General features: G+C 40.2%; 2 protein-coding genes and 1 long non-coding RNA gene across 3 annotated transcripts in view; all 3 read left to right on the top strand.

The window, feature by feature from the left end:
* LOC113149050 overlaps positions 1-15208 on the top strand; it is a 107023-nt gene that overhangs the window by 60760 nt on the left and 31055 nt on the right. The window lies entirely within an intron of this gene.
* LOC113149056 (proline-rich nuclear receptor coactivator 2-like) lies at positions 977-5066 on the top strand. The gene is made up of 2 exons (XM_026340887.1): positions 977-1607; positions 2598-5066. Exons 1-2 carry the CDS (start codon positions 1281-1283, stop codon positions 3066-3068), a joined length of 798 nt encoding a protein of 265 aa, XP_026196672.1. The 5' UTR covers positions 977-1280; the 3' UTR covers positions 3069-5066.
* LOC113149062 lies at positions 9255-10649 on the top strand. The gene is made up of 6 exons (XR_003297541.1): positions 9255-9338; positions 9760-9846; positions 9941-9966; positions 10066-10122; positions 10228-10296; positions 10411-10649. It is a non-coding gene; the product is annotated as an uncharacterized LOC113149062 (long non-coding RNA).

Consider the following 15208-nt stretch of genomic DNA (forward strand, 5'->3'; position numbering starts at 1 on the left):
TTGTGCTGCCTCCGAGAGATAAAACGTCACTGACATGTTGTGGTCTGCACCTCCTCTTACTGGAAACTGGCACCGGAAGAGGAAATCAGTAAAGTTAGACAGAATAGGAGCAGGTAGGAGAATTAGGAAAACTAACAACACACTAGTAGTCAGTGACAAAAAACACAGTTAAATAAGAACATAAGTAGTCTACATTATAAAATTACAAGTTTAGTGTTTGCATCAGAGCAGAGAAGGTTTTTAAGCCCTATTTAAGTCTTTGTGTATCCTTGCAACAAAACAAAATGTTTAATAAATAGAAAAGTTAACATTAGGTCTATTTATTTAAGTATGGCCACAGCCTGGACTATGAGTGCTGTTACATCTGAGACTTTCAGTACAGTTTTTACCTTTAAATACATTATATATATTATATAATTATACTCTGCACAATGACTCAACCTGATGAATTATTTCTTGATTCATCGACTGAACATTATTGTGGCATGGCAGCGCCTCATCCGCAACATTTGGAGTTAATAAACTTTTAACAGCTACTGTGCCGATTATACTGTTGCTGCTAAAATCCAGCTGGACCTCAGGGTATATTTTAATTCTTAGTCTCAGTTTTTATTTCCAGTGTATTATCAATAACCAACCATGTCTGCCCACATTATGTACACATGTATAGTCTCAGCACTGGGCCTAGTCAAGTAAAGCACAATCACTGGGCTATTTAAGTACAGTAAGTTTTGTTAGTTACTTTCTGTCGCTGCTACCATTTAAGAATTATTGAATACACTACATCATTTAACGCACTGCAGATCCTGCAGCCTGTGATGCTCCACACACACACACACACACACACACACACACACACACACACACACACACACACACACACACACACTCGTCTCTGAGTCGTCTTATTTTGAAAGTGATCACCGGAAGTCCTGTGTTGTGTTGTGGCTAACTTAGCCTTGATGCTAACGCTGGTAGCTCAGCCAATAGCAACTTCGCTTCTGCTACTTCTGCTTTCACAGGCTCTTTTAGCACAGACGCAACATCGCGGGACGAGATATACATCGATGTTTTAGCAGCAGACATACTTCTTTTGAGCTTCCGAGACGATCATTTAACGTTATACTCGTTAATTATTCAATTCTGTGTGCGGACAACTTGGATAATAAAGAGTTTTATCCATTTAGCTCACTGTTAGCTAACTGTTAGCTTGTGACGTTGTTAGCTAAAACAACTGGAGACATTTTACAGCCTGTTTATGTTTTGGTCACTTCGAAGAAATGTTGGATCCGGTTCACAACGATGAAGCCAACGTCGAAAACAACAACCCGGTGACGTTGATCTCCAGCAGCGATGGGGTAAACACGGGAAACAAAACGCGGCAGGCGCTGATGAAGAAAGGAGGGAGGAAGCTGCGGTCGACGGCGCCGACGCATCAGCAGAAACCCCCGAGAAACCACTCGGTAATCTGCCTGTCGGATCACAATAACAACACCCTGACAGGCTCCTCTGCTAACAGACCTGCAGCTCAGCCCGGTACCGAGCACCCTGCGGGTCCCGCCACCGTCCTGAGCCTTCATCATGTCAAACAGGGACCCAGGAAAGAGGTAGGTGTCCGGTCAGAGCTGTTATCTGCAGTGCTGCAGCTGGATCTGAGGAGCTGAGCTGTTTACCACCAGATCTGTGTGTTAAAGAGGTTTTATATACTATTTATATAAAGCTTTTTAGTTCTACATTTGTTTTCTATTAAGTACAGGTGTAAATAAGGAGGTCTTGTTTACTTTCGTTATGGATTCATCTCTGAAAGTTGTTTGTTTTGTTGTTTAAAAATCTGAAAAGATTTGAAGAGGATGTCAGATTTGTCCTTTTGGATGTGCACTGGGCATTTTTACTGACACTGAACTGATCAGCCTGATAGAAACCTACTAGACTTTATTAAACTAACAGGCTCATAGTGTATCGTTGAAGGAAAGCGTATGTTATCAGGATTAAGTCTTGTTGTGCCTGAGGCAGTTTAAAGTGACGCATTTACTAATTCCTTGTGGTGAAGTATCGAAAGTAGACATGTGATGAACAAGTCTGTCTTCCTCTTTCCTCCGGCTGCATCACCCAGAAAAACTGCCACAGGTTGCACAATGCTGACAGACGTGTCTGAACAATAAAGAGGGGCGGAGGTTTTGCAACACTGAAAAGAAAACGTCATCAGTGATGTAGGCAGTGTAGGTTAAAGTTTGCACTTATGAACTGGGTAACAGATGAAAGTTTGTGTTATGGTTTAGAAAAACCACCACTACTTCATAAATTTGAAATGAATGTGTGGAGTTCTGTGTTGTTGGGCTTAGTGTAAATGATAAAAAACAGCAGACGAGGTTTGTAGAGAGAGTTTGAGTTCACTGTAAGCAGCAGGCTCTACAGACCCACTGTACACTAGTGATGTTAACCTTACTCTATAAATAACAGGTAATTTACCTCTGAAACAGCTGGATGTGGTAATAAGCAACACTCTGCTAACCCGTTAAACATATGAAGGCTGATCATATGTCTGGGACATTGCAGTTCTTGTATCTCTGGATTAATGGTTTGTTTCTGTTTTGTAGATGCTGAAATCTAAAGGTGGGAGATTAGAGCGTGGTACAGCACAGCCAGGAGGCCAGCCTGCCCGCAACCTGCCCAGACACGATCAGGTCACCCAGAATGCAAACACCCGGAGCCACAAGCCCAAGCAGGGCCCAGCTCCTGGTGTTCCTCACACCACAAAGAAGAAAGATAACAGCAGCCCGAATAAGCCCCCATCTCACCACCAGCCTTCACCCCAAGAGCAGAAGAAACCTCTCCACGCCTCCAACAATATGAAGGTCCTGAACTCGCCACGCTCCTCTCCTGAATACCTCAAAGACGGCGAGAAGGTCTATGCTGGAGCAAAGTTCAGTGAGCCACCCTCACCAAGTGTCTTACCTAAACCGCCCAGTCACTGGGTCGGAGAAAACGAGCTGCAGCAAAGCAACCAAAGCCGAGAGCAAATGACTGTTCACTTAAAGTCGCTGCTGAAGGTTCAACATGCATCATGATCACAATCTGGGATTTCACATTGAAGCAGATCGATTGGATCTGATTAGTAACGAATGGCAACAATTAACAAATCTATAATGAGCTAAATAGAGTTTGGCCCTTAACACACTGCAATACAATCTGGGGAGTTTTTGTTAACGGTACTATAATTTCCCATGAGCCAACATGCTGCCTGCGTTTGTGAACATTTCGGAGAGGTCCTGTTGTTGCTGGAGATCTGACTGACATTCTCTGTAGGGCCGGTGTTTGTCAAATACAGAGGAAATCGTATGTTGCTGTAAGTGTTTTTGCGAGCAAACTGTTATTTTCAGGGACTGAACGCAGAACGTGTGCAGGACGAGTTTTCAGGTCACCTCCAGCAACAGCAGGATCCGTAGCTCATGTTTACACTGTGCACAATGATGATGGCACTTTGTTTGTGGACACTTTTGAAGAGGCAGCCTTGTGTGGACAGACTTTTTAAAGCGCTAGTGTAAATGTACATAATATATTTGTGTATATTTTTCTGTGTAGTTTTAACTGAGATTCTAGTTTTGTTACTGAGGTTTTTTTTCCAAACTTAAAGTCCCCTGCAAACTGAGGCACTTTGTTTCAGCTCCTTCAGTGTGACGCACAGTGGATGTAAGAGACATTTCTTACTGATTTGCACTGAAAATCAAAACCAAGAAGGGCGGGAAGCTGAACTTTATTGTTCCAAACCTTCACCAGCCACTTTGATGAGATTACCAGCCAGATTAGAGCACAGGGGAGGACTTCCAGATCCTGGCTGGTTACTTTCAAAATGGCTCGGATAGCGGACAAAAAAAGCCACAGCGAGAGTTTACGAGCTGTTGGTTGAAGCTCTTCACCTTCTCACATCCAGTCGGTGGAAAACTTAAAGAGTCGAATCAGGGACTTTGAAACTGAGGAGGCTGCTGAAGCCTCAGTGAACTCAAGAGAAGCTGACAATGTGAACAGTCTCACGACCAGCTGCTGCAGAACGCCAGTATCCGGCATCCAGACCAAGTTTTCTTTTTCCTTTTCTGAGTTTTCTTTTTTAACTGTTTGCACTGACTTTCACAAGTCCACATGAAGCCAGCAAGACGCAGCTTGAGCTTTTACTGAACAGTAGGTGAATTTTAAAACTCTGACTTGACATTTGAGTAAATAAGTTGCAGCTGAAGTGCAGAAAACAACCTTCAAATCCTCTTCGATTTTCTTTCTGATCACACATTTTAAACGTCAGTGTAGTTAATCACAACGCAGCTGCTGTTATTTACCCATATAATCAAGTCAAAGCAAAAAAAAATGCAGCTGGTTTATTTTTTTAACCACTCTAAGCAAAAACACCAACTATTTCCTTGTTCCAGCTTTTAACGTGGATTTTTCAGCTTTTTCTGTCACTGTGAACTAAACATGTTGAGATTTTGGAGCGCTGGTCAAATAAATAAATAAATACGACTTTGTCAGATCTAGAAAATGAGAATTATGAGCTGTTGTCTGACTTGTGTCACTGCTGAGATGTTAGATGATGATGGGGTTGGATTAAAGGAGGAGGTTTCAGGGTCTGTTTAAAATATGGCTTCATGTGGACATTGTCTTACTCTCTGTATATTGTCTTTTTTAAAGGGGACTTAATTTCTCATACCTCTTCTTTACCTTTTCGTTTCTCTGTGATACTTTACAGCATGTTGATGTTTACTGAGAGACCTGAATGTGTTAAATTTGACACAGACGACCGTGTGATTATGCACAATGTGTTTTTTTATGTTTGTGTGGATGCAGGCAGCTGCTGGTTTCTTGTTTCTTGACCTCTGTGACGTCACGTAAATGGAAAACTGTATTACTGTAACAAAAACTGACCATTTTATTGCAGTGTTTTAAAATGACTCCATTCCAGCTATAAGAATATGTGTAATGACCCCCACACCACAATTTGAGAAATAAAGTGTATTTTACAAAGCTTTTCATATCTAAATTAAAAAATTATATTAAAAGATTGGTTACCCCTAATAATACCCCTGCTTCTGTGTTCATTTCAAAATAAGTTGACGTCATGATTCAGTTTCCCGCCCAGAACAAACCACAACTGCTCTAATTATAAACCTAAAGGTTCAAGAGTCAAAGTCTTCGTCCAACAGAACTTCACTCGTGACACTGAGCTGATTTTTAACTGATCTGAGATCTGTTGGTTTCTCTTTATATCTTTATAGTTTCCTGAGAACTCAGGGGGGAAGTGTGTTAGTGTGAATAAACCACAGGTGAAACCTCCAGAGCTTCGCTGCTGCTGCTGCTGCTGCAACCACATTCTGACCAAAACATGCCCACGTAGTTCTCAGAACACGTTAAAGATATAAAGAGTAACTCATCATCTCAGACCGGTCAAATATCATCTTAACTGTTTCGCTTGTTTCCCAGCGGCTGCATTTCACCATTTTGCAGCCTGAATCAAACTGTCAGTGGATGTGCTGTCAATCATCATCATATATCCGTTTTCTTAGAAACACAGAACAAAAAAAGAGTGTGTTACGGTTTATCTTCATTATTGATCTTCACACCTGAAGCCCCCCCCCCAGTCCTCCTCTTCTTTTTCCTGTCAAGGTGTCAAACACGTCATTGACACAGTTGAGCTGATGAAATGGTCACAACGTGCATCTGTCGAGTTTAATATGATTCTTATTGTTAACATCACCTCAGACTGTTCTAAATGAAGCAATATAATGATTTCAATGTAATACATTACTTGTTTATTGTAGTTTTGTGCAGACTGCTGTGACTTCAAGTCACTCTGAGTCACTGGAGATCAGAGATAACCAAATCACAGGAAGTAGCTGCTTCATGTTTTCACACGATGCACTAATTTAGAGACTGACAGAGGAGAGTGAACAGCAGAAAGAAGGGAGGCAGACACGATGGCTGAACTCAGATGGATTAAAGGGTTTGTATTTGTGATGTTGGTGATTCAGTTCACAGGTAAGTTTAAAGTTTACAGATCAATACAAATCTTCATTTTTACTGTATCTTCATTTAAGATCGGACGAGTGCGTTGTCTCTGTTTGATAGTGAAATTAACCGAGCGTTGAGGGTTCAGCTAAACACTAAGAAACTACTGCTGCGTGTAAAATAAATGTTAACTTAAACCTCTCATATTCTAACGTCAGACACTTATTCTACATCTTATTTCTCAATATTTCAGATGCTGCACACAGACAAATGTCCTACATCACAGATAGAGATGTAGAAGTCATTCTGCCTTGTAAAAACGCAGAAGATCATCATGAGTGTAGTAGTACCACGTAGTAGTTTCCTGACGTCCTGCTGTCTTCAATAAATGTGAACTTGACTTTAGACGTTTAAAATCAAAGTTTAATCCAATTGATGACTGTTTGTCTTTAGAAGCAGATTTACTGTTTGAGTTTAGTTGAATATTAATGTAGCTTCTTAGAGGTCGAGTTGGTTTAGTGGAAAACTAGGAGGAGACGTGCAAATAATATTTTTATTTCTCTGTCATTTTCTCTGCAGCTTCCTTCATTATCAGACACGGAGAAGACGTCACTTTGTCTTGTGGAACTTTGATAAATGATCATGATAAATGTGACGGTATCACCTGGTTATTCAGTGCTTCAGGAAACTCAGCAGCAGTAGCGCTGGTTGAACATGGAAAGGTTAAGAAAGATGTAGTCAAATCTAAATCAGACAGACTGAGTGTTACAGAGAACTGTTCTCTGGTTATAAAGAAGGTCACAGATGAAGATGTTGGTCGTTACATCTGCAGACAGTTTAACAAATCAGGAAAACAACAAGGTGGAGACTTCGTGATTCGTCTGTCTCTTGTTACCAGTGAGTATTTCCATCATAATGAAATCGTTACGTCACATAAATGAAATAATTCAGTGCTAAAGTTTGTTTATCACTTGTTTTATTTTTTTCACATGTCCACCTTCACCAGTGAACAAACAGATAAACAATGACAAGGTGACGTTATTCTCAGAACCTCCGCCACCCTTCTGTCTCACAGCTGACGACTTTGCCTCCTTTTTTACCAACAAGGTGGCAGCCATCAGCTCCCAGTTCTTTCCTCCTGACCATGACATTCTGCTAACTAAACCCGACGATGCATCTCACTTCATGTTTTCAACACTGTCAGAGGACGATGTATCCACCCTCCTCCTCTCAAATCGTCCCACCACCTGCTCTCTGGATCCGATCCCCTCTACTCTTCTTCAAGCTACAGCACCAACACTAATACCAGCCATTACACAGATCATCAACACCTCTCACAACAGGCACCTTTCCCACCTCGTTCAAGCAGGCCCAGATCACTCCACTGTTGAAGAAGCCTTCTCTGGATCCCTCCCTTGTGGAGAACTACAGACCGGTTTCATTCCTGGCCAAGACTCTGGAACGTGCAGCCTTTAATCAACTCTCTGACTTTCTTTCCCGGAACAACCTCCTTGATGTCAATCAGTCTGGTTTCAAGAGTGGTCACTCCACAGAGACGGCACTTCTGACTGTTGTGGAATCCCTACGGGTGGCTAAAGCTGCAGGTAAATCTTCTGTCCTTATTCTATTGGATCTATCTGCAGCCTTTGACACTGTGAACCATCAGATTCTCATGACTGCACTCTCAGACCTGGGCATCTCTGGATCAGCTCTAGCCTGGCTTCGGTCATACTAGTCCGAACGAACCTTTAAGGTATCCTGGCAGGGACATGTTTCCGACTCTCATAACCTCTCCACCGGTGTACCGCAGGGCTCAGTCCTTGGTCCTTGGTCCTCTTTTTTTTATCTATACTTCTTCTCTAGGCTCTATCATCCATTCTCATGGCTTTTCGTATCACTGCTATGCAGATGACACACAGCTCTTCCTGTCTTTTCCGCCGGATGACTCTACTGTCTCATCTCGCATCTCTGCCTGTCTCTCTGACATCTCTGCCTGGATGAGAGATAGACACCTTGAACCTAACATTCCTAAGACTGAAGTTCTATTCTTCCCTGCCAGACCTTCAACTCAACACAACATCAGCATTAACGTTGGATCTGCGGTTATTGTCCCTACTAAGTCAGCCAGAAACCTGGGGGTCATCATTGATGACCAGCTGACCTTCACGGAACACATCGCCACAGTCTCTAGGTCGTGTAGATATGCCCTCGACAATATCAGAAAGATCAGACCCTATCTGACGGAGTACACAACCCAACTCATTGTACAGGCGTTGATCTTATCTCGCCTGGATTACTGCAATGCACTACTGATGGGTTTACCGGCATCCACGACCAAACCCCTCCAGATGATTCAAAATGCGGCAGCACGCCTCATTTTCAATCAACCAAAAAGGTCTCGTGTCACACCGCTCTTCAGATCTTTGCACTGGCTTCCTGTGGCTGCAAGGATCAGGTTCAAAGCTCTGTCTCTTGCCTACAGAGTGGTCGACTCCACAGCTCCATCATATCTCAATTCAATCGTTCAGGTCTACATCCCCTCCCGTCCACTGCGCTCAACCAGGGAACGTCGTCTGGTGGTACCAGCACCACACAGTCGACACCAAGGAAAACTGTTCAGCTCAGTGATCCCATGATGGTGGAATGAGCTGCCTATCTCTGCACGCTCAGCCACCTCACTTGCAATCTTTAAAAAACTGCTGAAAACAGAACTCTTTCACATCTTCCTTTGCACTTAAAAAAAGAAAAAAACACTTTTCTACCCTTTCATTCTCACATCTCTTGAAATAGAAACACTTCTTTAACAGCACTCTGCTTTGATGTTGTTTCTCCTTGACTTAGATTTTGTTTGCTTGCCTTGTTCCTCACTTGTAAGTCGCTTTGGATAAAAGCGTCTGCTAAATGACTAAATGTAAATGTGAACACTCAGACAAATGCAGCAGTTTCCTGTTTGTACTTTGTTAATGAGATGGATTTGTCCCCTTTGTTTCTAATGGAGTTACAGCAGATGAGGAACTTGAGATGTTTCCTGTCTGAACAGTTTGTTGTGTTGTGTTATTTCATTCACACAGGTAACAACACAACAACATCATCATCATCAACACCATCATCATCATCATCAATACCATCATCAACATCATCATCATCAACACCATCATCAACACCATCATCAACACCATCAACACCATCATCAAAATCATCATCATCATCATCATCATCATCATCATCAGCATCATCATTAACATCATCATTAACACCATCATCATCATCATCATCATCATCATCAACACCATCATCATCAGCAGCAACAACAACAACAACAACTGCTAAAGATTCATTCACAAAAGGTAGTTATTTTGTGTATCTCTGTCCTGCTGTCATCGTCTTTCTTCTCTCTTTCTCTCTTTCCAGATATATATAGATATATAGATATATATATAGAAGCTATACGTAATTTCTACACCGTAGTAAATATATATCTCTCCATCTGAATGTCAGAGTGACACCTGACTGTTTGTGGTTTTCTGTTACTTCCTGTCCAGATGTCCTTCCATCTGGCTGCTGCTCACTTTTCCAATCACTCTATGTTACAGTTCTCACAATATTCAGAGAAAACTATTTGAGAAATTATTTTTTGAACACACAGAAGTGAAGAGTGTTTAGTTCTTCATCCCAAGTATAAACCTGATAGAATAAAAACGTTTAACTGTCTTTAACATGGAGAATTTTGAAGCTGCAGCTCCTTTAATGTCTTTATTCTCTGTCCAGCTTTGGGGAGGCTCGCACTTGTTATTGTGTGTTTAGCTGCACTGACAATCATTGTTGTAGCAGTTAAGAAATACAAGAGAAGGAAAGGTAAGAGTTTTTATTGATGGTACTTCTTTAACAAACGTTTTAATCAACCTGGATTCTGCTGCTGAAGCTGCGTCGATCTGTTTTATATTTTCAGGAAGGAAAACACAGAATGGAAACGCTGTGAGTTTAAACTGGAGACGTGATTAAAAGAGTGATCAGGTAATGAGAATTATACACAGTAATCGTAAAGCGGATATTTGACCATATTTGTGTTTTCAGACAGTGAGTTTAAATCCTGCAGAGACTCAGTCTGGTCCAGAACCCAGTCCGGACACGGTGAGATCTCACACTACACACTAACACTAACTGAAGAGTTAAGATGTGAACCATAAAACCACAGTCCACATGTTACTGAGCATCATGATGTTGTCTTCTCTGTAGACTGATCCTGAAGATGGAGTTTCCTACGCCTCCATCAGCTTCACCAGGAACACCAACAGTAAAGCTCGGGTAAACTGTCTGCTTGAGAACGTCTTAAAAAAGGATCAGGATTCTCTGATTCTCTGTTGATTTGATTCAGCTGTTTTTTAAGATATGATTTATGTTTGATGCTGTTTCCTTCAGGTTAAAGTTAAAGATGATGCAGTGACCTACAGCACTGTGAAAACCTCCTCCACTGACCCCAGAGACGTCTACGCAACCATCAGCTAAACAAAATAAAATAAAGACTAAAGTACAGATACATCTGAATTCATTTTACATTGATTTCTGGGTACATTGATATTTGTGATGAGAAAAACAAGTTAGTTTAAACCGTGTGGAACAAAAACAGCAGAAAAAGGTGGAACGATTTAACCAGCTTGTCATTAATTAGTGGATTATATATAAAATATGTTTTTATATTTTAATAGATATTTTTGCATGGTTAGAAACGAATCTCTGCTCTGTGGAAGTCGACTGTAGTTGTTTTGGTTGCAAAGTCATTTTTTTCTCTGTTGACTAAAGCAGGCAGTGAAAAACATGGCTGACAGTTCGGCCAATTCCAAGTATAATATCTCATATTGTAACATACTGTAGGTGACTGGTTTTTATATATTAAGAAGATTTTTTATTGAATAGAGGCCAAATATATACATGTAAACAGTAGAAGTCATTAAAACCTAAACAGTGACAATAAAAGAGCACGTCTGAGAAAGAACCCACCTGCTGATCAAAGAAATTAATAATAAAGCATTAAAGTCACTGACACTGATATTCACAGTTTGTATCTAAGAATAAATCTGCATCTGATTAAACAGATTCAACTTGTGGCAGTGAAATACGGTGCATACCTGTACATGTGTAAATGTAGTATATGATCCTTTTTTGTAATTACTTGTCTATTAAATTATTTAAAACTAAATAAACTCATGTTTGAATAAATCAATAGCTGAGCTGTAAAACTCCAAGACAGTTCAAAATCTATTAAACACATCACATAAAATATAATATTTTGTAGATTTATGTTGTTTTTTAGAGTTGAATTCGTTTTTAAAATTAAATTCAGAGGGAAAGTTTTTTTCCACATTAACTTAAAAAGAGGATTTAGTAAAATACACATGATTTCTTTATTTATAACAGTTCGTCCTCATTTCATGACTAAACAACAAGTAGGAGCAGCAAAGAGGACGTGACATCAGCGTGTCACCATAAAAAAAGAAGTCGCTCTGTTAGATGGAACATTCCTTTATTAGACGCTGACGGAGGAGAAGGGACGATGTCTGGATACAGAAGATCACTGACATCACTCCTGTTGATGCTGCTTCATTTGACAGGTAGGACATCACTTCCAGAAGACACCTGATGATGAACGTTTGTGTAACAGAGAAAAATTTTTACATTCAGTTAATTTTCTCCTTTTTGTCGTCCATAGCAGCAAAAACACAAGTTCCCTCAATTGTTGTAAGAGTTGGAGATGACGTCACGTTACCTTTGAAAAATATGATAAGTGATCAGGAGAAATGTGACAGTACTACCTGGATCTTCAGTGAATCAGGAAACACAACCGCAGTGGAGCTGATTACACTTGGGCAGATTGGTGAAAACGCCAAATCTAAATCAGACAGACTGAGTGTTACAGAGAACTGTTCTCTGGTTATAAAGAAGGTCACAGATGAAGATGTTGGTCTTTACACCTGCAGACAGTTTATATCAGGAAAACAACAAGAGGGAGACTCTGTGGTTGAACTGTCTGTTGTTACCAGTGAGTATTTCCATCATAATATTTCAGTCTTGTTAGATCACATCAATGTAACTGAACCTTCACTCCTGTGTTAAGTGACTGATCCTGACAGAAACCTGCAGCAGTTTCCCTCCAGAACTCACTCAACAAAAGAGAGAACAGGTGAGATGATGACGAGCTGTTGAAAATCACTTCAGCCTGATGTCTGGTGGGTTTTTCATTATTAACTTTTAGCAATAACATCACTGACTTTATGACAACAACAGATTAAAACAGCTGAATTATCTAAAACTTTACAGATGTTCTACATCTGCAGCATCATGACATGATTTCACTTGAAGGAAACTGAGTTTTGTATTAAAACATTTGTGCAGAGATCAGAAAGAATTAGTCTTCATTAACAGAACATGTTGTTTCTTTAAGTATGAATGTTTATTAACTGACATGTTGTTGTTCTCTCACAGCTTGTGGAGGTTCCTCTGGTCTGAACTACATCATGTTGATGATCCATGTGGCTGAAATCCTCCTGATGACTGTGATCACTGTTCTTCTCATGAGAGCTCGAGGTAGAAAATTCAACATTTGTTAAGACAGATTAACAGAAACCTCAAGTTTAGAACTGAAACGTTAATCTGTGGTTTATTTCCCAGGAAACCAGCGTCCAGCTGAAGAAAACACAGTGAGTGGAGAAAGTGAGAGTGTGTGTGAGTGTGTGTGTCAGTAAGTGTGATGTGAAGGTTTAACTGTGATGATTTCACAGGTGAATGAAGATGAAGATGAAGATGACGATAAACATACAGTGAAGTATGAAAACATTAAAGATCCCTGAAGATTCTTCTGAAAAACAACTTCAGCCACTGTCGTGGACTTTAAACCACAATAAAAGGTTCAAATACAGATTTAATGTCACAGAAGACTTGATTTAAAATACAGTTAATTAGTTTAATTAAAATAAAATATCTGCTTTGAAGTGTCTAGTTGTTCTACGTGTCTTGTATCACTTCCCCCTCAGTTCTCAGGAAAACTGCAAAGACAAAGAGGAACTTCAAGTCTCAGATTATCATACGTGTGATTTTACAGCTGGTGCAGCGTCACCATGAACTGTAACAGAAACATTCCCATAAAGAAAAGTCCCATAAAGAAAAGTCCCATAAAGAAAAGTCCCGTCTTCTGATTGATATGATTACGAAGCTGTTCAGAACATCTGAGCCCAACGTTTGACACATTCCCTCCTTTAAACTTTGTCATCGTCAGGTCACTGAAAGTTCTCTCCCTTCCTCAAAATGTGCTTTTCCGTTCGTGACTGAGGAAACACGCTCTTCACTTACACAACATTAAAAAGAAAAATGAGATCATTGAGGTTTTAAACCTATAAATAAAAATAATAAAAACCTATAAATAAACAGATAAATCAGAAAGTCACTTGGTAATTTCCACCACAGCTTGCTAGCATTAGTCCCAAGTTATTAGTCCCAATATATTGAGTTTTTCGGTGTTGATGTTATCGTGTATTTATGTTTGTTTATTTATGTTGGTGTTGGATCTTTCCTGGTTGTGGTTCCTTTTCTTTCTGTCTGTTTTGAGAACAATGGTAATGAGGCAAAACAATCTCTCTCTGGGATCAATAAAGTTTTTTGAATCTTGAATCTTGAATCTTGAAGTTCAGAGGAAGTGATTCGTCCTGACAAGTTTAGAAGACATCAGTTCAGAGACAGCTGCCAGTCGACAAATGATGAAGGAGACGGAGACATGAAGGCTGGATTCAGATGGATCGAAAGAGATTCACTTTACAGGTAAGATATCAAAGAACACACACCCACACACACACACACACACACACACACACACACACACACACACACACACACACACCCCAGCTGCTGTCAATCAACAATCTCTTCTTTGCCAGTTTGTGAGCTGAGCTCTGGAGTTTCTTCTGACTTCTGTTTGTCTTGGATTCTGGTTTTTACACCTTTTTTTCATGTGAGTGTGTTGGACTGACTTTTTATTCGTCCTTGTTTTGCTCCTGTCTGTTTTGTATTTTTGTTCTTCATCTGCTCTGTTTCGTATGGTGTTTGTCATGTTATTATTCCAGCTCTGTCCCATTAATGTTCGGAGCTCCTTTTCTGTGTAGTTTCTGCTCATCGTCTGTCGTCGTTTATTCTTCTCCTTCTTAAGGATCCTTTTCTTCGACGTCCTTGTTCTGTTTGCGTAGTTCTGCCTTTTTGTGTAAATGTGACAACACATAGTTTTATCTGTTCTCTAAATGAAACTTTATTTACTAACTTTAAACTTACAGTTACTGAGACGATCACTGATGATGTGTAGTTAAGGTTTGATGGAAGGTAAAATGATCTTCTCCTATTTTAATATTCTGATAATTTTTCCTTTTACTTCTCAGCAACAGTTTCCAGCGTTTTGCTGGAAAACATGAATTTAAACGACAGATGAAAACACAGTGAGTTGAACAGACAGGAACAAACAGGAGATTCTGTCTGATGAAATGTAAAAAAACCTAAAGAGAGAAAGAGGATTATTATTTTCTGTTTTTCCATGAACTGAGAACTCATTCTTAGAGATCACACACTACAAAAACCACTTGTTATTTATATACAGAGAGAAGTGGTGGAAGTGAACTGCGCCTGAAAAGAACCAACCAATACGACATGTTGCTGAGAAGTTGTCTTCAGTGTGTCTGCAGATTGTTACACTTCACATTTCTCACGTCACACGTTTGAAGGATCGGACTCTGAACTCTTCAGGAGATGAAGCTGTTGATGCTGACAACTGATGTCAGTGTGTGTGTGAGATGTCTTCGTCCAGCAGAGGGCAGCACAGGTTGTTTCACAGGAGGAGGGTCGGGGGTTCAGCTCAGACGCTACTGGGAGCTGATGATGTTCAGAGTTTCAGGAGAGGAAGAAGAATATGTTAAGTTAACTGGTGGAGCTCTGCACAGCTGTGGCTGTAGAGTTTATTTAGTCCCTTTGGATGATGTTCTATAGTTCTGGTTTTACAGTAGTTTGGTTTGGATGTAATCACAACATGGAGCAGAAGCAGAGAGAGACTTTGAAAAAAATGTTTAGGTTGAAAATGAATGTTCAAATGAAAGATTGTGGATGTGTGGAAGGAGACAGACTGAGAGACACACAGTGTGTGGTTCAGGGGAAGTCAGATTTATGATAAAGTAATGAAAATAAAATG

The sequence above is a fragment of the Anabas testudineus genome, chromosome 24 (assembly GCF_900324465.2).
Source record: "Anabas testudineus chromosome 24, fAnaTes1.2, whole genome shotgun sequence".
NCBI lineage: Eukaryota > Metazoa > Chordata > Actinopteri > Anabantiformes > Anabantidae > Anabas > Anabas testudineus.